This window comes from Zootermopsis nevadensis, unplaced genomic scaffold, assembly GCF_977971745.1.
Source record: "Zootermopsis nevadensis isolate Lab colony 2312 unplaced genomic scaffold, Znev_1.0 Znev_ptg000028l, whole genome shotgun sequence".
In the NCBI taxonomy this organism is placed as follows: Eukaryota; Metazoa; Arthropoda; class Insecta; order Blattodea; family Termopsidae; genus Zootermopsis; species Zootermopsis nevadensis.
This window is the reverse complement of record NW_028259160.1, coordinates 21,738,488-21,763,082: the sequence shown is the minus strand read 5'-3', so window position 1 is coordinate 21,763,082 and position 24,595 is coordinate 21,738,488. Positions and strand designations below refer to the sequence as shown.

At 40.4% G+C, this 24,595-nt stretch overlaps 1 protein-coding gene across 4 annotated transcripts in view; it reads left to right on the top strand.

Moving 5' to 3' along the window:
• The window catches only part of LOC110829644 (uncharacterized), a 531,721-nt gene that overhangs the window by 221,515 nt on the left and 285,611 nt on the right, over nucleotides 1-24,595 (top strand). For 2 of the 4 annotated variants that reach the window (XR_015537435.1, XM_087357228.1), the window contains exon 1: nucleotides 11,532-12,504. The exons of the other annotated variants lie outside the window; for them this stretch is intronic. Coding sequence is in view for 1 of the 2 variants with exons in the window: in XM_087357228.1 (XP_087213354.1) it covers nucleotides 12,279-12,504 (226 nt within the window). In the remaining variant the exon portion in view is untranslated. Of the gene's footprint in view, nucleotides 1-11,531; nucleotides 12,505-24,595 lie in introns of those variants that run through there. 4 annotated transcript variants of the gene reach the window in all.

The following is a 24,595-nucleotide window of genomic DNA, read 5'->3' as shown; positions in this document are numbered from 1 at the left end:
CATCTCCTTCTTGGTCTTCAAGGTGATCACTTTCCAAAGATGTCTTTGCCCCAGTTAAAGGACTCGTCCCGTCTTCAGATTGGGCTTATCAGTTGTTGGTATCAGTGGAATTTACGTGAAAGAATTACCCATGACCTAAAGGCAATAAGATTGTTTGATCTCCCCCCTTCAGGGACCGCCATTCTTATGACATGTCTTTATTCAAAATGGTTGTTTAATCGATAGTTTAAAACCTAATAATCCTTCCCAGTTCAAGTCGTAATGAATTTATGAGCACGTTTGGTTTATCTAGAGAATCAAGAGTCTTATTAGAGAAACCGGAAGTTCATATTTTAATGATACATCAAACAATAAACTCACACATATGATACATTTTCCAAAAAAAAATTAAGGAATTTAAGAAGGAAATGTAATAGGTCGGCGTATATTAGGATGCACAAACACGTAGCAATGGCCTATGACTGCCACTGAAGTACATATTAGACATATTTCGAATTCTAAGCTCATCAAATTGCTCCTGACTTGTAACACAAAGTACATTACGACATCATTTTGTGTTTATTGTTATAATAAGTAGGTTAATAGACTATTAAATTATATCGTTATTAATAATTGTCATTATATTACGAGCAGAAAAATTGTTGTAACAAATACAATATTATTCTAATAACATCACTCGATTTGCTAGAATAATATTGAAATGTAGTTTGTGTCACAAGTCAGGAGCTATTTGACGAGCTAAAGAATTCGAAATAAAATAAACTCGGTATATAAACCCACAGAGTTTTCATAACTTCTTCTGGTAAGACGAAATATATGTCGTCCTTATTATAAAGTTTAACTTGACAAATAGATCCTGTAATATGGAATAAATTTCATGCAAAGTTCCAGGAATTTGCTTCAGGCCTTTTCGTAACTTAAACTATAGAAATACAGTTTGTCTGTCTGTCTGTCCGAAAGAGTTTAACGCTGACATCTGAATGGGTACTCGAGAAGACTGCAGATGGCGCCTACTCGATTAAAGCCATTACGTGAGACGTTGTCTTCCAGACACTCTGATGTGTCAGTACGTAAATAACACGGAATATATAAGACAATGGGCATGGAACGCTGTGTTCAGATGCGATAAAATGACGTCTGGATATATTAGAACAGAATTCTGAGCAAAATGTTTGTATGTGAAAGAGAGAGTAGCGGAATAATTCTGAACATTACAAAGAAAATTTTTATAAATTTTATTATTCACCCGAAATTATAAATCGTAAAAGTCTTGAATTTTTTTTTTGACGTAAATACGTCTATAAGGAAGGATCATTCGGCGAAAAAGTGGAACGAAAAAGTGTAATAATGGTCACCTAGGAAACGTCGTGTTTACTCGGCATTGTTGTTACCTATAAAACATTACATTACCTTACGTTACCTTACATTACATTTCATTACATTACATTACTTTACATTACTTTACTTTATATTACATTATCTTACATTGCATTACCTTACCTTACATTACTTTACTTTACTTTATATTACATTACATTACATTACTTTACATTACATTCAGCTACCACAGACCCATCTTTAAGCGTAACTAATTCAAGTTAAATAAGCAAAGTCTTAATCAAACGTATCTCAATTGTAAAGCATGTATAAAGGAAATGTTTAGAATAAAGCCAATATATAAACTTCCTTTCCGTATAGACGTATTTACGTCAAATTCTCCGGAACCGTGGTTCCACTGACAACTCTTTCTTCTATTGGCGACAGATAAATTATAGTCTGAAAAACATGGAATAGATAACTTAAGAAACCTTGGAGTAGATCTGAAGATAACGGAACTCAGAAAAACACTCGCTTGATGTTAACTGTTTCAAAATACGTGTAATCGAGTACTAGATCTTGTCCAAACTGGGCACGGTCATTCACTCCGAGATTCCATAAAAGGCAAGGAGTGTCTTTACCACATCAACGACTATAAATTTCACATGGGATCTCCTCTATGTGTTAGTTAATTGGCATATAAGTAATGCTTGACAGTAGAGGTCGCGCGAGTAGTCGTGGCTCCTAAATGCGCGATGTGTAAGCCGGGAGAGGGGAGTTCAGTAGTAGTGGGGGGTCGCACAGCTGCGGTGACGCACCGAACTAAACACAGCTAGAGATACAAACCGACTGAAGCTGACACCCCTCCAGCGCGTGTTTTGGACTGGTCCATCTCACACGACCGAAATCAGTCCTTTGCGCATGTGCCAGCTCTATAGACGCTTTAATTTCAGAAATAGTAAGTCCAATCTGTTATAGGGAAGCAACTTTCATGTGCCACTTACGAGGAAACATGATCGGGTATTAAGTTTATTAAAAATGTGTGGCATAATAAATAGTCATCGCCCTGATGATGGAGTCAGCAAGGATCTCTGAAACGTCGGTAAACATCTACCAGACTGCACGGGGCAACAACCCAGAAGACATAAATCTTAATAAATAGTATCTTCGTGGATTAAGTCCAGTTTTTTTTAAGGGTAAATTTGGGCAGACAACAGATCCTTTATCTTTGAAAGCTGTGTTACTGAAGAACTTGGGTACTTCGCCCGGTTTACCTACCGAGCAAAGAAATAAACTTATATTTTAAATCTTGTCCGTCTAATCACAATAATTCTTATTAAAATATTAAAATATTACAATAATTAACATTTTAAAATATTTAAAATATTAAATGATGTTCTTTATCGAAATATTCGATTTTACATTAGACCATCATTTTTCATGTTTCACGACATGTTTCAGTTCCTAAAAGAACCATCCTCAGGTGTATATAATTATATAAAGCTTCAAAACGATAAATAATTCAAATACAATTTTCATATATTATGCTAGCGTGCATTTTTATCACATTTTTACCAGATATCAAACGATGTTCTTTTTCAGATTTTTATTCCATTTTTAATAACACACTCGATGTTGTCGTGAAACATGAAAAATGATGGTCTAATGTAAATCGAATATTTGGATAAAGAACATCATTTAATATTTTAAATATTTTAATATGTTAATTATTGTAATGTTTTAATATTTAATAAGAATTTATTGTGATTAGACGGACAAGATTTAATATATACTTATTATATCACAATATGACGCAAATTTACCATCTTAGAAATAAACTTAATTTATTTACAGTTTAAATTATTTTATCGTTAGAATATGACCCTTCAGATTGTGAATTTTTTTTTATAGACCTAAATACTTGATTTAGGCAGCTATTGTACTTTTTAGACACGGTCCTAAAGTTTCAAATTTGGAGAAATAAACATGGGGCCCTATCTCACAGTAAATTCATGAGCTTTCGTTGAAACATGTAACACGGACGGACAGAGGTTCTTGTACGGGGCAGCTGTGAAGGCCGTTACGAGCATTAGTTACAGTGCGTCCGAGAGCCAGATTAATCCTTCTGAGAAGGATATCACGTAGGTTTATCTGCTATTACCACTTTCTGATTTCTATCTACATGCTTCTCCAGGTATGAACATTCTTTTACCACGACAAATCAAAATATATCAGTGCCCAATACAATTATGTCGCCGTTTTATTTTATAATGACTGTACACATTATATCGATGCACTAGTCGACCTACTGACTGTTCCGCAACCACCCCCAAACCCCGCAGAGGGGACAGCTCGATCAATGTACCTCACCCCCCCTTCTACCCCTAACTCACATCCTCCCCTCGAGCTCCATTTAAACATGAAAATTAAATGAAGCAATCTGTTTGTACAAATCTAGTGGCAGCGATGATACTCAGAGAGGGCTCTAATAACATGACAGACAATAATTATCTCAAGAGTTAATACGACTGAGAGGAATGCTCAGACAGGAGGGTTTTCTCTTTGAACATAATCGACCACGAACGAGAATCTTATGTCGATTGTCAGTGTATTGAAGTTCGACACTTCGATATGTCATATTTCTGAATTTTATATCTCGCCACTGGTCCCACAGATAATTTGACGTCATAGCACGAATTGGTTTCCTCTCGCCTTATTGGTCAATATGTAGTACGAGTTTTGTGTGCGTGAAATTGATATCACTGTAACGTTTGCACCGTTAAATAGACTGAAACAGTCACTACACCGCAAAATTTTGCTTATACAATTCCAATATCATCACAGATTTTGACGAAAAATCTCGTTTATAATTTTCATATTTAAAATTTATATTCCGCTAACCGTTTGTTTGATGTATTCTAATAATAACTTCGTTTTGAAGACCTATTCCTTGAACTAAATCGACTATTATATTATTAGTGTTCTGTCTGACGACAGGTCCATATGAACAGGATCCTTCCATCCTTTTCTCGGACTGGGACCTGTTCATATACGTTCTTGGCAGATGATCCAGAAGTGGTTTGCCATTGCCTTCTTCTGTGTGTGAGTGGAGTAATTGTTGGGATGCCACGGAGGAAAACTCCGTGTTGCCTAGACCACGGCCTTGCCCAACACGAGTTATAAATTCGGGCACCGCCGGGAATCGAACCTGAGATCCCAGGATTACAAGGCCAGCGTTCTAACCGCTAGACCACCTCATCTTATTATTATTTAGTGTTCTGTCTGACGACAGGTCCATATGAACAGGATCCTTCCATCCTTTTCTCGGACTGGGACCTGTTCATATACGTTCTTGGCAGATGATCCAGAAGTGGTTTGCCATTGCCTTCTTCTGTGTGTGAGTGGAGTAATTGTTGGGATGCCACGGAGGAAAACTCCGTGTTGCCTAGACCACGGCCTTGCCCAACACGAGTTATAAATTCGGGCACCGCCGGGAATCGAACCCGAGACCTCAGGATTACAAGGCCAGCGTTCTAACCGCTAGACCACCGTGACGGTTAAATCGACTATATGGATCAGTTTCTCACAAAAGGTGTCAGTAGTGTCCGTGATTTTATCCTCAATTCCCCACAAAAAATCTTTATCTGTCTGTATATTACGTCCTGTCAGTAAAATACTCTGTTATATTAACCGCTGATAATTTTCTTATACACCAAAAACGTTGTCCATTAGTGATTATAACATTACAATTTATGTAAATCAGACATAATTTTCTCTCCGATTCGCTTAAACTTCGCCAATTACAATTCCACAACCCGGAAGACCAAGACAGACGGAAGGTATGTTTGTTGGCTGGTTCCAAAGGTCTCTGGGTGTGATATATCACGGATAACATTCCTCCTACAACCAAAACATTTGTGAAACGTAAGCAAACTTTGTTAAACCAACGACTTATCACGGCAGGGCCTGTATCAGTGACAATCTTTACTTGTCGTGGTCTTGTGTTAGCCAGCATCAATGCTGCTAACGGTGTTTCTGTACTGTTATGATTTCGGCGAAATATATCACCATCAGGGATTATAAATTTACCGATCGCTGTGATTGATAATCTGACATCCATCGACATTAACACAGCCCCCCAAAGCACGAGACTTATTGCTAGTAACATAAGAAATATTACATCTGACAATTTCTATCGATTGCTAAATCGATATATGTAATCGTGCAAGATCGATAGATATCGATTTAACGTACAGGTATATCGTGTAATTTGGATGGCTTAAATAATATATGTAAGCGTGATATGACCAAGGCTGAGTTAAAATGGGTTCTTGGTAAGTTACGAAACTCCAAATATTTAAATACTGATTTACGTCTAAAGCATTATTGTGTAGGATTTGAAGTTTCCAAGGCGATGAGTCTGAAGATGGCTGTCTTCTGGGTTGTTGCGCTGTGTAGTCTGGTTGATGTTAACCAACGTTTCAGAGGTCATACTGCCTCCATCATCAGGGCGATGAGTCTGAAGATTTCTGTCTTCTGGGTTGTTGCGCTGTGTAGTCTGGTCGATGTTAACCAACGTTTCGGAGGTCATACTGCCTCCGTCATCAGAGTATGAAGATTTCTGTCTTCTGGGTTGTTGCGCTGTGTAGTCTGGTCGATGTTTACCAACGTTTCAGAGGTCATACTGCCTCCATAATCAGGGTGATGAGTATAAAGATTTCTGTCTTCTGGGTTGTTGCGCTGTGTAGTCTGGTCGATGTTAACCAACGTTTCGGAGGTCATACTGCCTCCGTCATCAGAGTATGAAGATTTCTGTCTTCTGGGTTGTTGCGCTGTGTAGTCTGGTCGATGTTAACCAACGTTTCGGAGGTCATACTGCCTCCGTCATCAGAGTATGAAGATTTCTGTCTTCTGGGTTGTTGCGCTGTGTAGTCTGGTCGATGTTAACCAACGTTTCGGAGGTCATACTGCCTCCATCATCAGGGCGATGAGTCTGAAGATGGCTGTCTTCTGGGTTGTTGCGCTGTGTAGTCTGGTCGATGTTTACCAACGTTTCAGAGGTCATACTGCCTCCATCATCAGGGCGATGAGTATGAAGATTTCTGTCTTCTGGGTTGTTGCGCTGTGTAGTCTGGTCGATGTTAACCAACGTTTCGGAGGTCATACTGCCTCCGTCATCAGGGCGATGAGTATGAAGATTTCTGTCTTCTGGGTTGTTGCGCTGTGTAGTCTGGTCGATGTTTACCAACGTTTCAGAGGTCATACTGCCTCCATCATCAGGGCGATGAGTCTGAAGATGGCTGTCTTCTGGGTTGTTGCGCTGTGTAGTCTGGTCGATGTTTACCAACGTTTCAGAGGTCATACTGCCTCCATCATCAGGGCGATGAGTATGAAGATTTCTGTCTTCTGGGTTGTTGCGCTGTGTAGTCTGGTCGATGTTAACCAACGTTTCGGAGGTCATACTGCCTCCGTCATCAGGGCGATGAGTATGAAGATTTCTGTCTTCTGGGTTGTTGCGCTGTGTAGTCTGGTCGATGTTTACCAACGTTTCAGAGGTCATACTGCCTCCATCATCAGGGCGATGAGTATGAAGATTTCTGTCTTCTGGGTTGTTGCGCTGTGTAGTCTGGTCGATGTTTACCAACGTTTCAGAGGTCATACTGCCTCCATCATCAGGGCGATGAGTCTGAAGATGGCTGTCTTCTGGGTTGTTGCGCTGTGTAGTCTGGTCGATGTTTACCAACGTTTCAGAGGTCATACTGCCTCCATCATCAGGGCGATGAGTATGAAGATTTCTGTCTTCTGGGTTGTTGCGCTGTGTAGTCTGGTCGATGTTAACCAACGTTTCGGAGGTCATACTGCCTCCGTCATCAGAGTATGAAGATTTCTGTCTTCTGGGTTGTTGCGCTGTGTAGTCTGGTCGATGTTTACCAACGTTTCAGAGGTCATACTGCCTCCATCATCAGGGCGATGAGTATAAAGATTTCTGTCTTCTGGGTTGTTGCGCTGTGTAGTCTGGTCGATGTTTACCAACGTTTCAGAGGTCATACTGCCTCCATCATCAGGGCGATGAGTCTGAAGATGGCTGTCTTCTGGGTTGTTGCGCTGTGTAGTCTGGTCGATGTTTACCAACGTTTCAGAGGTCATACTGCCTCCATCATCAGGGCGATGAGTCTGAAGATGGCTGTCTTCTGGGTTGTTGCGCTGTGTAGTCTGGTCGATGTTTACCAACGTTTCAGAGGTCATACTGCCTCCATCATCAGGGCGATGAGTATAAAGATTTCTGTCTTCTGGGTTGTTGCGCTGTGTAGTCTGGTCGATGTTAACCAACGTTTCGGAGGTCATACTGCCTCCGTCATCAGAGTATGAAGATTTCTGTCTTCTGGGTTGTTGCGCTGTGTAGTCTGGTCGATGTTTACCAACGTTTCAGAGGTCATACTGCCTCCATCATCAGGGCGATGAGTCTGAAGATGGCTGTCTTCTGGGTTGTTGCGCTGTGTAGTCTGGTCGATGTTTACCAACGTTTCAGAGGTCATACTGCCTCCATCATCAGGGCGATGAGTATGAAGATTTCTGTCTTCTGGGTTGTTGCGCTGTGTAGTCTGGTCGATGTTAACCAACGTTTCGGAGGTCATACTGCCTCCGTCATCAGAGTATGAAGATTTCTGTCTTCTGGGTTGTTGCGCTGTGTAGTCTGGTCGATGTTTACCAACGTTTCAGAGGTCATACTGCCTCCATAATCAGGGTGATGAGTATAAAGATTTCTGTCTTCTGGGTTGTTGCGCTGTGTAGTCTGGTCGATGTTAACCAACGTTTCGGAGGTCATACTGCCTCCGTCATCAGAGTATGAAGATTTCTGTCTTCTGGGTTGTTGCGCTGTGTAGTCTGGTCGATGTTTACCAACGTTTCAGAGGTCATACTGCCTCCATCATCAGGGCGATGAGTCTGAAGGTGGCTGTGTTCTGGGTTGTTGCGCTGTGTAGTCTGGTCGATGTTTACCAACGTTTCAGAGGTCATACTGCCTCCATAATCAGGGTGATGAGTATAAAGATTTCTGTCTTCTGGGTTGTTGCGCTGTGTAGTCTGGTCGATGTTTACCAACGTTTCAGAGGTCATACTGCCTCCATCATCAGGGCGATGAGTCTGAAGGTGGCTGTGTTCTGGGTTGTTGCGCTGTGTAGTCTGGTCGATGTTTACCAACGTTTCAGAGGTCATACTGCCTCCATAATCAGGGTGATGAGTATAAAGATTTCTGTCTTCTGGGTTGTTGCGCTGTGTAGTCTGGTCGATGTTAACCAACGTTTCGGAGGTCATACTGCCTCCGTCATCAGAGTATGAAGATTTCTGTCTTCTGGGTTGTTGCGCTGTGTAGTCTGGTCGATGTTTACCAACGTTTCAGAGGTCATACTGCCTCCATCATCAGGGCGATGAGTCTGAAGGTGGCTGTGTTCTGGGTTGTTGCGCTGTGTAGTCTGGTCGATGTTAACCAACGTTTCAGAGGTCGCACTGCCTCCGTCATCAGGGCGATGAGTCTGAAGATTTCTGTCTGCTGGGTTGTTGCGCTGTGTAGTCTGGTAGAAGTTTACCGACGTTTCGGTGGTACTTTCTGCCTCCATCATCACGGCGATTATGATGATGAAGACAGCCATTTTAAGAGCTTTAACAGGGACGGCGAAGTCAAAATCCGTTTCTTTGTAACCTCGTCAGCAAAGGCTCGTTGTCGTGTGGTAGTGACATCGAGTCTCACGACATTTTCCACTGAGCATTGCGATGTCAGCTCAAGGACAGTCAAACGAATGGATGATTCACTTCATCTGTTTGTTTCGTGCGTGGGAATAATGGAAGATTCTAAAAATATCGCATGTGGAAACCGTGCAGACAGTGGTCCCGCGGGCTGTACGTTAACGTTGTTCTGTAAAAGGCCCGTATAAAAGCCAGACTGCTTTGTTTTTATGCGTTCAACACTCACCAGCCCACCAGCTAACCATAAAATAACGATGGTAGGATCACAAGACGTCGCCATTTGTTAGATTAAATCGTTCATGGTCCAAAACGCAAAGCTTGAAATAAAGAAAAGTGTATTAATACTAAAACTGTGGTATTCTTAAGCAAACGGGGTTGTTACCTTGGGTAAAGGCCTTGATACGAGGTGCGATCGGAAAGTTACCAGACTGCGCCTATAAAAACCCGTACACTTATCTCAGGTATTAAATTCAGCCATCACCCTCGAAGTAGTTCCCCTGGGAGTGAACACAACGATCCCAGCGCCGCTGCCAAGCCTGGAAGCATCCCTGGAAATCTTTCTTTGTCAGCCTGTCAAGCACCATCTGCGATTATGCCTGAATCTCTTGCCAAAGACTCGCCAAAACGGCTACGGAAACCTATGAAATGCTAAAGCAAGCATTTGGGGAGTCCGCAATGGGTCGTGCACAAACTTTTGTGTGGCATTCACGTTTTAAAAATGGCCGAACCTCTGTCGATGATGACGAGCGTTCTGGACGACCATCTTCGAGCACAACGCCCGAAAATGTCACGAAGATCGACGTCGTACCATCAACGACTTGTGCGACATTGTTGGGATAGGCTATGGGACCTGTCAGCTGATTCTAAAGGAAGAACTCCACATGCGACGCCAAGGCTCCTGTCTGAGGACCAGAAGCAGAATCGACTTCTCGTTTGTCACGAGCTCAAAGATCTTGCAAGAACCGACCCCAACTTCCTTTCTAAGCTCCTTGTGACTTCTTCCTCTTCCCAAAGATGAAAATTCAGCTAAAGGGAAGGAGATTTGAGACGATAGAAGAGATTCAGGCAGAATCGCAGATGGTGCTTGACAGGCTGACAAAGAAAGATTTCCAGGGATGCTTCCAGGCTTGGCAGCGGCGCTGGGATCGTTGTGTTCACTCCCAGGGGAACTACTTCGAGGGTGATGGATGAATTTAATACCTGAGATAAGTGTACGGGGTTTTTTTATACGCGCAGTCTTGAAACTTTCCGATCGCACCTCGTAAGTGCCTTCAGAACTAAGGGGTTCCTTCCGTCGCTAAACGAAGGGTCGAAACTCATTTAATGCTCTGATGTGGGAGCGAGGAATCAACACGTGTACTTACAGAGGGGGTACTTAACCTGGCAGAACACTGCCTGATACAAGAAGTTCATGTCAAAGTGAACTACAAGGGCCCTGAGGGTAATTAGGCATGAGTTTCAATTGATTCATGAGATTCTGGTAGAGATGAAATGAAACATTTTCAATCGAATAAGTTTCTTTGAGAAGGATATTACGAAATGTTGTCTGGTAATTTATTGGTCCAGTGGAATAGTTTGTGCGTGAAGTGGGCAGTGTCCAAATGTTCTCAACTTGCCCCCACGTGACGGGGTCAATGCGAGGAATTTGGAGGTCAATGTTTGAAGCTTCCTACAAAACCAGATATTCGTGGCACAGCACGTGGTCACGGGCCACCGGATTGCTAGACCGTCCCAGCAGAGTCAGCATCGTTATTCATACTCTGCCAGTGTTTTGTAAGATTTTTTTTCCACGGTCTGTGAACGTAGAATGTCTTAACATGTTAAAATCACGTGGTTACTTAGTTTACAACCAACTTTAACAATAATTAACTCTCCAGTTTGTATTTACTGGTTTGTATAATCGTCACTGTAAACGGGGATTATTTTCTTAAACAGCGTTAAACATTTGGTGAAATATGGTGTTTTCTTCGCGGTACGGACTGAATTATTTAATACCATTTACGTGAACGTCGACTTCAAAGGATATCTGTGTTATGAAACTTACGTTTTAATATATTTTATTTATTTATTTATTATTTCAGCATGGTAATAAACAAATACTACTGATAGAATTGTTAAATAAACCACAAATAAATCTATCTTCATTTCAAAGATGTAACTTACGTGTGTATTAATGGAAAATATAAATTTCGCTACGAAACGTGTTTTCTCTGTTTTTGTTAACCAGCTCTTATGGCCGTAGATTTACAATCTGTAAATGAGTTAAATTAAAATTAGCATCAATGGAATTCACGTGTTTCTTATACAGTCAAAGAGAGGAAATAATATTGTCAACAGATAACAAGGTTCATATCACGCATGCGTCATTTTATCGTCTGCTGCTGTTTTGTACGTACTGAGACTAGTGGCGACGCGGCTCGGGGGCGGCGGCGAATTAACGGACAAGAAACAAGCGAACGAGCGAGGGAGACAGTACGCGGCTGTCAGCTGTTAAGTGAGGTTGTGACGGTTTGCTTCCGTACTGTAACGCACCAAAACATTGAAATTCGATAAGTACGTCATTTTGTGAACAAAACTTTCCACGGAGATGACTATGTGATCAACTTTACACGAAAATCAAATAAATAAGTTTGTTCTCACGTTAATTTGGAATGCAAGCGGATGTATTGGACTGTGTGAAAATGGATTGTTGTAATCGTACGCCTCGAGTAAAATTAATGTAATTATTTACATGATATAACCAGAAGTGTGGGCAATGTGTGAAATTCCCTTGTGCATAAATATATCATAAAATCGCTTTAAAATGGTATTGGCGTGCGTTATAATATCCAGCATTGGTTTACACTGGATATGTGTGGATTGTTGAACACATAATTAAAAATATCTTTACGTACACAATTTCTGACAGTGATTTTATTTCGTAGTCTGCGACAATGGTTATCTACCAATGTGTTGTTTTTTATTTCGGTGTTGTGAATTAACAATAGGAGTTGAATGTATGTTTACGTGTTATTATTACAGGTAGTGAAAGTTAACCAAGGATGTAAGTGCAGTGAAAAACGTGAAGGATTTTTATCTAATTGATACGTCTGTGCAGCCAGTGACATTGTGTTCACGCGGTGTATCAGAGCTACAATGGAAAGAAAGCGTAATTGTTTCAATAAGAGTGATGCATCTGTGATGGAGTTTTTTGTGTCGTGACTTGCAGCCAGTGGAGAATGTCGGCGGTACAGGAAGACACGAAACAACCTGCTTACCCAACAATGCAGTGTGGCTTTGAAGCAGATTTTGTGGACTTCGAATCGGCGGCACGAGAATATTCCATTTCATCGTGTGCCACGGACGAGTGGGCCATTTCTGAACTGGATGACGAAGCTCTGGGCATCGCTGGCAGGACAGGTTGCATTATCAGTGGTGGGAGTAAATCCTCTACATCAACAACAGGTTGGGACTAATTTTTATTCTTCTTTAGTATTTGTGTGTGTGTGTGCTGCCTGGGCTGTGTCATTTTGTACACCGTAAATTTTTCATAATATGAGACACTTCGTTGGCGGAATCAGCCCGCAAGACCTGTAACAAACAGTTCCTTGACTCGTGGTATGATTGGTCCATCCACTGACGTGGAGGGGGAGAAGCCGTATGGGTGACTCACCATTATCACCGAGATTACAGTAGCAAATAACGACTTTGTCCAAGGGAAGGCTTGTTTTGGGCTGGTATGTGTTGCATTTGTAACCTCGCACTAAGTTTTGGGCGCATTCGATTTCCCGCGGACAGCCGCCCGTCTGTACGCACGAAAGACTCGATAGCGGATGAATACATTTGTATGAAATTTGGATCTTTTACTATATTTTACCGATAAATTTCTGTTCTCGTTGAGTTCAAATACATTAAAACGCGATTTACATGAATAAGTAGATGCGGTGACCAGTTAACTTAACTGTGTGTGATATTTTTTCTGAGATTCTAAAACGTGAGTCGACAATTAGTGGCGAACACACCAGAATTTTTACACAAACCTTACACTTAATTTGTTTATGATCCAGTTCCAATTTTTTTTTTGAGCGATTAGATTTTTTGGTGGTTTTATTTCAAGTACAACGTAGAATAATCGATTACATGAAACTTCGAGAAAATAATTCGAGTGTTATGGCGCCACTAGGATCATCCCTTGAATTTATGTAAATACGCACTGAAATTTATAGTCTACTTTAGGGTGATAATTGTTCTCTGGCATTTTGACAATAATAAGAGATTTGGCAACATGGCGCCAGCGAGCGACAGAAACAGAGAAGATTCGGATTGCGTGCTTCTATTGTTGGCTTTTATTAATGTATTAAGCCATTGTTATTGATTCCATCTGTCGCCTGTAGGACAGTAGCCTTTTTGATTTAAAGTGCCTCCCGGATGCACAACATCGGGTTATTTATTGCAAGTTATTTCGTATAACGATCAAGTACCATTTGGTTTCCGTTGATGGTATTTTGTGTGGTCGTACTTAGAAATGTCAGTTCCATTACACAAGGCGTCGAAACCATTTTAACTGTTTACGTGGAACGTCGCTTAATTGGGCCAAAGTTTTCTAGTCCCCGATGTGTCCCAATTAACCGGGAATCCACTGTACCAACTGTGTGAAAAAAGAAATAATGCGATGTTCACTGATATCGACAGTGGAGAAATGATGTAATTAAGGAAAAGTTGAAGGCTGTAATGCGAGACCCGTGTATTTCGTGAAAAGTGTTTTTGACGTGTATTCCGTTCGATGGAAATAGGATCTGTATTTTTAGCTTAGTTCCGCGTAGGATGTTCATGAACTACATTCCTGAAAGTTGTGATCTTATGAGAGATCCCAAGGATTCTTTTACGATGACGTCTACTCTGAACAATAAATAACTCGCCTTCCATCTGGTTTTTGTGCTACAACTGTGACATATTATCGATTTTGTCTCTGATTCTCTCTGTTCTATTTACCTCCATCATTACACCAAATAACACGTTCAAACCTGTAGAGACGTCGTACATATTCGCCGTTTGCTGCTGTTTGTGGGGTTGTCTAAAATAAGGGGCGGCAGATGGGAGAAGTGAGGCGGGTTGCTTTCAGACGGAGCAGGCGTATGCATTACAGAAATGAGTTTTTAGCATCGTGAAGCTTTGGTTTGCTACGTTAATACAATACCAAGATCAATATTTTTTTAAAAAAAATAACGGTTTTAAATTTTTAAACGTTAAGAAACATTAGCATTACGTAAAAATGTAAATTGAAATATATAATAATTGTGATTTATGTTGGAAATTTGACGTCCCTCGTTATGAGATTTTCTCTGACCCCTCACTGAAAAACCACCCTTAATGTCCAACGTAAGAGACTGAATGAAGCATTGCACTTGTCGTAAATATGCAGTGGCGGATTTAACACTCGTCTTAAAAATAATATGTCTCTTTATTAATATCTTAAAGGAAATGTAAAGGACATGAAAGGAGGCCCTCACGAGTTATTTTAGATTTCTAACTGGTGACGGGGGAGGGATACGACAACCTTCCATTTGGTATTACCGGCCTCAGTGCCTGGATTTGAACGTGGAATTTCCGACTGACCAGACATCGTAAGTGCTAGACAATTCGCCACACCGCTCACTGATGTCGAACTGCAAATGTCAAAGTCAATCCAGGGAAAGAACAATACAACTTCTGTTTCAAAACCTTGTTTATTCTAGTATTAATCGTTCACTTCGTAATCCAATTCCAACTTTCATCTCTGCCGTGGTGGTGTTACATACTAACAATTAGCTGATCGTTTGTCATCTCCCCAAGACATTCCCCTGGGTGTTATACGTCCCGCGCATTTTGTGATTTTTTCCCAAAGAAATTAAAGTTTTCTATCTGTTTCTCATGTGGTAAGACTTCTTTGTGAAATTATTGTGGAGAAATTACTGCACACAACTGGAGATTTTAGCATCGGAGAGGCACTATAAATTAAGACACTAATTAGTTTCATGTGTTGATGTTAGTAAGAATTTCGATTAGAAAATTAATTTCGCGGTCAGTTCAAAATATCGTCTCCTCTCCCACTCTCAGCATTGGCTTAGATTAAAGATTATACGTCATTTTATCATCTAATCACCGATTCACTTAGCGGTCTAGCGGTTAGAACGCTGGCCTTGTAATCCTGGGGACTCGGGTTCGAATTTATAACTTGTGTTGGGCAAGGCCGTGGTCTAGGCAACACGGAGTTTTCCTCCGTGGCATCCCAACAATTACTCCATTCACACACAGAAGAAGGCAATGGCAAACCACTTCTGGATCATCTGCCAAGAACGTATATGAACAGGTCCCAGTCCGAGAAAAGGATGGAAGGATCCTGTTCATATGGACCTGTCGTCAGACAGAACACTTGCCCTATCAGTGTACAGTCCACACGACGTCTAGAACCCTTTTCTCGCTACTCGCAACTTTAAGCCTGGGCGTACGTCAACGTCGTATTGTATTTCATCTTCACAGGAGACCCTGAGGAAGACCTAACTGAAGATGTTACACTGCCCTCTAACTGATGTTCGAACCTCGGACCTCGTAGTTTCAGAGTCAATACCGATCTTTGCAGTTATGTTCTAGAAGATGTTTATCAGTTTTATCGATTGTAATTTGTATAGAATATAAATCAAGAATCTTGTCCTCTTGTAAGTCGCGTTGCTTCGTAGAATCAAAGGCGTTTATCTGCCCGCTCATTTACATTCACGTCCACGTCGACCTAGACGACTCTCGCCTTAATTTATGTCAGGGACTTCTTAGCGAAATTTAATTTGGCTAAAAACGGTTTCATTTCAGCGTTTTTTTAAATTCTTTCTTGGTTTTATTTTATTTTAAACTCAGGCTCCTTCCAAACTGTTTCATAAGTTCTCTTTTTATCTCGAAACAAACTACATTTCTCCCCTGCTCTAAGATACTTAGATGCACAGAAAACAGACATTTGCAATTTTTAAATAGAATATACATTTTTTTATATAATTTTAACTTATTTTTTTATTTTCTGTCTTCAGTTGTTTCATCCAGTACCATTTTTTTTTAAACTTCGGGTACTGTAACATATTTTATTTCAATAACCTAACCTGACACGACGAACAAACTTGTCGATCAACGAGATAGGGGGCCTTTGCGTTGTCAAGGGAGTTCTGTGTTGCGTGTGGACTATCTGTGCGTGACAGGCGAGCTTGAACAAGAAGCTTCATTTTGTTGAACTAATTACTGAAATGAATTTATTGATTTTATGTATACGCAAAGTGGACGAACGTTTGGTCATCTTTGTAAGAAGTACATTCCTAGATTACCTCTTGAACTCTAGAATGTTGGGTTTTGGAATTTGTGACGATTAGGTTCGGCTGTCGACTTTAAACAAGGAAAGTCTGTTTCAAGGTCACGACTCGTATGCTCTACGTAGTGAAGAAATTTTACTCATTTAAAATTCGTCTTTAAAAAGGTGCTATTTGAAACAAGGTTTAGTCAAAATTGGAGCCTAGGTTATCTCAGTAAAGTGTGACTTCGGACTGGTTATTCAGGGTTCGATTCTGTACAGAGGGAAATTATTGTTCTTCTCTCCCCTGCGGCCATACTGACTGGGTTTACGTCTATTCGCATTGTGCCAACAACTGAGAACAAAAAATCCCGGAAGTTTAAGAAATTTATTACAAATAAACAATAAATAATCAGTCTTAATTTGTCTCAAATGTGTGTTGTCTCGACACACTTGAATCCTGGCCTGCCTGTCTTTAGAATTCTGTCTGAGCACCGAATTAACTCCACCTTTAAAAAAAATACCCATTTGCGTAGACACACAGCTGTTCTAATAAACAGAAAATGAACAGTTCTCCATTAATTTTCTGGCTTTGTAGTGTTTGGTCTAATTTTTACATTTTTTAGCACATCACAGTTTAAAAAGGAACTTTGTACGCTGTTTGGGTCACTGATGGTAACACGCTCATAGTATCAAATCTCATGCAGAACTTTTTCAGTAAGGGGCAATGTTTTTAGGACAGCATTTAGCATGATTTGACGGCTTCAAGGCCGAGGCAGTTCTCCGCCCAAGCAGACGTTGAAGGGCAACGATGTTTTTGGTACTACCATGTTTCTCTCACATTCTCGGGAGCGTATTTATTGTTCTCCCGGTGTTGTTGAGTTTTATTTGACGTGTTGTGGTACTATTGATGTCGTCTTGCCTTCTGATTCATCCTCGGAGACGTAGTTTTCCTTCCGATGGATACTTTATTCATGAAGGATGCAACGTTGAAGAAGTAAGTATTGCTAAACAAATACAGCAAGTTTGTTCCTTGACACACGCAGGTAATTAGGTACATTTCTATATGCTTATACGTACATGATCTTTCGCTCTACCACGTATAACCTAACCTAACCTAACATAACCTAACATAACCTGACCTAACATAACCTTACCTAACATAACCTGACATAACCTAACATAACCTGACCTAACATAACCTGACATAACCTAACATAACCTGACCTAACATAACCTGACATAACCTGACCTAACATAACCTGACCTAACATAACCTGATATAACCTGACCTAACATAACATAACCACGTTTCTTCGTCATAACCTGTTGAATGTACTGACTGACTGACTGATAGAAGCAGCTTAATTATTTTCCATGTCAAACGTCTTTATCTCAGAACATGTCACATCTATTTAAGGGATAGAGCCTGTGTATTTTCATTGTAACACGCGTGATTTTGAATTCAATGACAGTAATTTTGTTTCCATCTCAGATTTTCGCATGCCATGGCCACACATGCCAATTAATAAGACGGACAGGGCATGTAGCACGTAAAGTAGGCATGGGAAATGCTTATAAAATTTAAGAAATAAACTTGAAGTTAACTGGCTCTTGGAATACGTAATCGGAGGATGTTATTAAAGTGAATCTTAAGGAAATTATATGTCAGAATGTAGATTGGATTCATCTGGCTCAGGTGAGAATCCAGCTAGTGTTTTTAAGCGTACATTAGTGTTCGTGAGGAGGGCCGTTCGGTGTAAAAGGATAGAGATAATAATAGATAATAATGGATTACATTGTTGTGGTTGATTGTGGGTTGACGAGGCGGCTGGAAGTGAGTCAGGTTAGGTCAGGTTATGTTAGGTCAGGTTAGGTTAGGTTATGTTAGGTCAGGTTATGTTAGGTCAGATTATGTTAGGTTAGGTTATGTTATGTTAGGTTATGTTATGTTAGGTTATGTTAGGTCAGGTTAGGTTAGGTTATGTTAGGTCAGGTTATGTTGGGTCAGGTTATGTTAGGTTATGTCAGGTTATGTTACGTTAGGTCAGGTTAGGTCAGGTTGTTATGTCAGGTTATGTTAGGTTATGTTAGGTCAGGTTATGTTGTTAGGTTAGGTTAGGTTAGGTTGATCATAATGTTCCCCTGCAGCAATGAAATTGCTCGGGTCACGTTAGCTCTGTTATTTCCTTTGAATTGTTTGGAAATAAAGTAATATCATTAACAGACGGATTTCAAACAAGACGTCCATTTCCTGAAATGATCACTTACGCTATAAAAAATGCTATCACTTCTGTTCTTTACGTGAATTACTTCCTGTGGGCGTTAATCCGATTATTTTAAAAGTCGGTTGCGTTGGTAGGCCTGTGGGTTTATTTTTTGTTGAAACGCAAGCTCAAATAGTGTTGCACAGCAAATTACCCCAGTGTTAAATGCAGTCCCTTCGTTGTGTACGCTCCGAGACTCGTTAAATGCGTGTGTAACCAACTGTCTCATGTCGCAAATTACTGGCAACCGTTAAGAGATGTTCATACCAACTGCGCGGAAAATTATTTTCCTCGCGCCGCTGGGCTCGCTTGGTTGTTGTGGGGAAACTTTTCATTAAGTTGTTGTTATGCAGTCGAAAAGAGAAGAAGCTATAAGAAACAATAGACTGATAGCTTCAGACATGTCTGTGACCACATACGCCCTGTTTCATGAATTATTATCATGAGACAGAGAAGCCTGATTGAAAAGCATAACACAGGCCTGGGAACATTTTCTCGTGGCACACCTCTTGCCAGTGAATTTTAATGTTTTAAGTTCTCTAAGTTGCAACTTTATTTATGTGCGAATTGTTGCTTTGTGTATTGCATATAGACTTAATACCGATTTATCTATGCAGAGTCGTAATTTGAATTAATTAAAGTTTTATTTTGAAAGATATCAATGTTTCCACTTTCTTAATGTTCCAAAAATTGTAAGCTATTCGTCGGAGAAACAATTAAAAATCGCAACTTAAAAATAATAATTCATTATAATATACGCTTTATAAGCCTTAATTATAATGTATTTGAAATTTGACAAGAAACGAATGGATTTTTTTATTGAGTCAGCAATATTTCTCTTCGTTTCCGATTTAATTACTTACGTGAATTGGGAGACTTACTAAAATTATTATAATAAATATGTGCATAATGTCAGTTTCTCATGTAAATTAAATTCCAAAATTTCCTGATTTATTTACAGCAAGGAATATTCTCTGCAAAAACAAAATAAAGTATTTTTCGTCCCTAATTTATTCGGTCCTGTTGTCACATACTTTTTTTTATACAAATCTCTTTCAATTCTACGTAACCACTGCTATTGATAAAGTGTCATCAAAAATGAACTCGAAACATTGCAGAAGTAAATTCTGTCCGAGTATCCTGAACTTTGTACAAAATATGTTTTAAATCCTTATCGCTTATTATTACGTTGTTATGTTCCACCTTCATCTTCTGGTTATATTTGTGTCACCGCATTAAACCCGCGACATTTTCGTGGGGTGGGGTCGAGAAAGGCGGCTGGAGCGTGAACCTGACCACTAATCTGCATCTGCTGCCATCTGATGCCGAGATCATGAACAAGGTTCATTTCTGCTGAACAGACTCGTCACTCAAATCTTGTGTTATGTTGAATTTAGGTCATGTAAGTTTACAGCCAAACATTAAAATGAAGTTTAGGTCACGTGTGTTTATGATCCAGTAATAAAATGGACTTTCGTTACATTTAGTTTATGTAAATTTGTAATCCATGAGTAAAATGGAATTTAGATTATGAGTCAGCACGCACATCACGTATATAGATGTTCATAGGACGCAACGATTCTAATGGCTCCAATAAATTTAATATATATTACACTTCTCATCATAATTGTGTTTTTTCGTATAATAATGTTAAGTTAATATACATGTATGCATTGAATTTGAGGGATATTACTTTTTCTTCGCACCGTCGCCATGTTTCTAATTGCTTGCTAAATTTCCCTTACATAATTTATAGTAATGTTTGTAGTTTATCTACATACGAATTTCATAATCTTAGCTCGAATGTAACATTAGTTGTCGCGGGCAAACTGAAAATTAAAAGATTTCAGCGCGGTTGGCCATGTTGTTTTTATTTTTTTACAAAATATGTTACTTAAAAATTGTTGCGTATTTTTCGAAAACGTGTCAGTAAACTCTATCAGCTGGTCATTAAATGGAGAACGCTCGTCATCATCGACAGAGGTTCGGCCATTTTTAAAACGTGAATGCCACACAAAAGTTTGTGCACGACCCATTGCGGACTCCCCAAATGCTTGCTTTAGCATTTCATAGGTTTCCGTAGCCGTTTTGGCGAGTCTTTGGCAAAATTTGATGCACACGCCATTCCGAAATCGCAGGAGGGTCGGTGTAATGCACTACCAAAACGCCCGTAACTAAGAAACAAATGCTAATTCGATGATGCCGGCTGGCACACTGATTCACTATGAATGTAGGCCGCACCCCCTAGCGGCAGAAGCTCGTACTACATCCGGTTCGCCCTCTATTGACACAGTCTTAAAACGTTCCGATCGCACCTCGTAGATGGAAGGATGGATGTTATAGACAAAGACTGTCACATTGTGGATTGGAATCAACCGGCAAAGGGGAAGTTCAAGTACTTAAGAGGTGGGGGAATTGCATGACTAGCTGAGAAAGAGTCAGCTTATCAATAAATACTTTGCTCAGTGAAATTAGATGAATATAAAAAATGGTAACCAGCGTTTGAACATATTTTTATGTTCGTATACCCACCAGCACCATCTGGTGCTAAAGATCGTGAATTACTGAATGTGGTTCAGGCCGACATGTAAGCTTTCTACAGAAAATCTGATTGCGTCATAATTCTTTTTCAAAAGGTCCTACTTATTAGACTAGGCTTTCCGACCAAACACATTTATCAGGCTCTGTACTGGTTGAGCAATGCAGAACCCCGAAGGAAAACGGTGATAATTCATGACAGAAACGGAAAACAAAAGCTTTAAATGTAAGACAATTATGAGAATGTTTCGTCACGAAATGGAGAACAGAGAATGGAACTGAGTTATATAAATGTAAAAAGAAAATTATAGGACTCGCTTAAGCACTGGTTACGAGGAGAATTTGCAACTGCTGACTTATGATGAAGACTAGTGAATCCATTAAGAATGATTTGTCTAGCCGTATGAGGGGGGGAAAGATTCATAACACTGTGAAAAATATTATTACGACGTGCATAAACACAGAGCGACAAAGGATGGGGACGAGATTTGAAAGAAGTCATTTAACTTTTAAAATGAGAAAAGTAAATTGAAAAAGGACAAATAACTACTTTAGTGCACACTTGAAGAAAGATGAATTATCGTCTGGCGGAAATCGGGTCTCCACTTGATGCGAGGCAAATGTGAAGTAGGATCTTCCTTGAGGAGCTGACAGTCTCTTATCTGCTCAAGAAACTGACATATCTTATGTTCCCAAGAGCTAACACTGGACCCTGCAATGGTGGCCTGATGGAGAACATCAGCTTTTCAAACCCTCTGTTACAGACCTCTGCCTACTCAGGGGAACATAATTTTCTAAGTCTTCGGAGTACTTGTTCTCCATTTTGTCTCAGCACTTGGTGTCAAATGACCTCAATCTTTGTTCGTCTCTTAGGGTCGGAGAACATTCCTCACGCCAGTTTTTTGTTTATTATTAGTGTTCTGTCTGACGACAGGTCCATATGAACAGGATCCTTCCATCCTTTTCTCGGCAGATGATCCAGAAGTGGTTTGCCATTGCCTTCTTCTGTGAGTGTGAATGGAGTAATTGTTGGGATGCCACGGAGGAAAACTCCGTGTTGCCTAGACCACGGCCTTGCCCAACACAAGTTATAAATTCGGGCACCGCCGGGAATCGAACCCGAGACCCCAGGATTACAAGGCCAGCGTTCTAACCGCTAGACCACCTCATCTTATTATTATTTAGTGTTCTGTCTGACGACAGGTCCATATGAACAGGATCCTCCCATCCTTTTCTCGGACTGGGACCTGTTCATATACGTTCTTGGCAGATGATCCAGAAGTGGTTTGCCATTGCCTTCTTCTGTGTGTGAATGGAGTAATTGTTGGGATGCCACGGAGAAACCGGGGAAGCCCCCGGAGGAAAACTCCGTGTTGCCTAGAACACGGCCTTGCCCAACACAAGTTATAAATTCGGGCACCGCCGGGAATCGAACCCGAGACCCCAGGATTACAAGGCCAGCGTTCTAACCGCTAGACCACCGTGGCAATACAAACGAATTTTGTAATTGGTTTCGTTAACGTAAGCGCATATTTTTGGTTAGAAAACACATCGTGACATTTGTAATTTGAAATTGAACATGCCTCATTGGATACATGTAATAAATTTTGTGAGAAATATAATTTCTACATCGTGTTGATCCGGTATTTATTCCAAGCTCTTACAGTTACATCCATCGCTTGAAACATTTTCGCTATCTAACACTCAGAACTATGGAATTTAAGGCAGCTAATCGTACTCAGGGTATTTAGAATACGAACCATGAGCGCTGACATTCGTCATTCAGAATCACTGCAAGGAATTAGCTTTTTCAGCGTGTGAAAGAGTAGAATTACGATACAAAATATTGAGTTAACTGAGTTACTCCTCGGTGTGATATTAGTTCACGTGAATTTACTCGTAATTAGAATATTATTCAGTGCTTCGCGCGACCTCCGGCAGATTGTGCTCACAACCTGTTTGACCGAAGTTCGATAACAGCGAGCAGGTTCATGGCTCTCCGATGCGTCGTGATTACATTGTGTCATGTCATCGAGTATCGATTATGTCATCGCATTATATCTCCTCTTAGTTGTGTCTGAAGATCGACGCAACAAATTGACAAATTTATTAACCATGTCCCAGAGGGATTTGCATACCAATTATATTCCCTGGCATGTTTTGGTTTTTGGTCCATACAATAACTGGGACGTACGAGGTGCGATCGGAAAGTTTCAAGACTGTGTCAATAGAGGGCGAACCGGATGTAGTACGAGCTTCTGCCGCTAGGGGGTGCGGCCTACATTCATAGTGAATCAGTGTGCCAGCCGGCATCATCGAATTAGCATTTGTTTCTTAGTTACGGGCGTTTTGGTAGTGCATTACACCGACCCTCCTGCGATTTCGGAATGGCGTGTGCATCAAATTTTGCCAAAGACTCGCCAAAACGGCTACTGAAACCTATGAAATGCTAAAGCAAGCATTTGGGGAGTCCGCAATGGGTCGTGCACAAACTTTTGTGTGGCATTCACGTTTTAAAAATGGCCGAACCTCTGTCGATGATGACGAGCGTTCTGGACGACCATCTTCGAGCACAACGCCCGAAAATGTTACGAAGATCGACGTCGTACCATCAACGACTTGTGCGACATTGTTGGGATAGGCTATGGGACCTGTCAGCTGATTCTAAAGGAAGAACTCCACATGCGACGCATCCTGTCTGAGGACCAGAAGCAGAATCGACTTCTCGTTTGTCAGGAGCTCAAAGATCTTGCAAGAACCGACCCCAACTTCCTTTCTAAGCTCCGTGTGACTTCTTCCTCTTCCCAAAGATGAAAATTCAGCTAAAGGGAAGGAGATTTGAGACGATAGAAGAGATTCAGGCAGAATCGCAGATGGTGCTTGACAGGCTAACAAAGAAAGATTTCCAGGGATGCTTCTAGGCTTGGCAGCGGCGCTGGGATCGTTGTGTTCACTCCCAGGGGAACTACTTCGAGGGTGATGGATAAATTTAATACCTGAGATAAGTGTACGGGTTTTTATAGGCGCAGTCTAGAAACTTTCCGATCGCACCTCGTAAATGAGACGCTGTGACAGCAATATGAAACCAGGTTTCCCCCCAAGATATGGAAATCATTTCTCAGAACAATAATCTCGATTTGGACTGACCTGGAAACATTGAATGTGTACTGGTATTGTTAGCGTTGTTGCCGAAACGTCGAAGAGTGTAAACTTCTGCAGTAGGAGTCCGTGCAATATTTGTGTTTGGTTATTGGTTTTGAATTTAATTATGGTAAACTACGACTATATATTAATATTTTACTCTTAAATCAAGGAATATTTGTTTTAATCACATATTATATAACAATTCTTTGTCTCGTTCCCATTTTGTCAGAGAGATTGGTGTACTATTGATATGCTAGCTTTATTTTCATCTTGGTGAGTAAATATTTTTACAAAGTCTAAA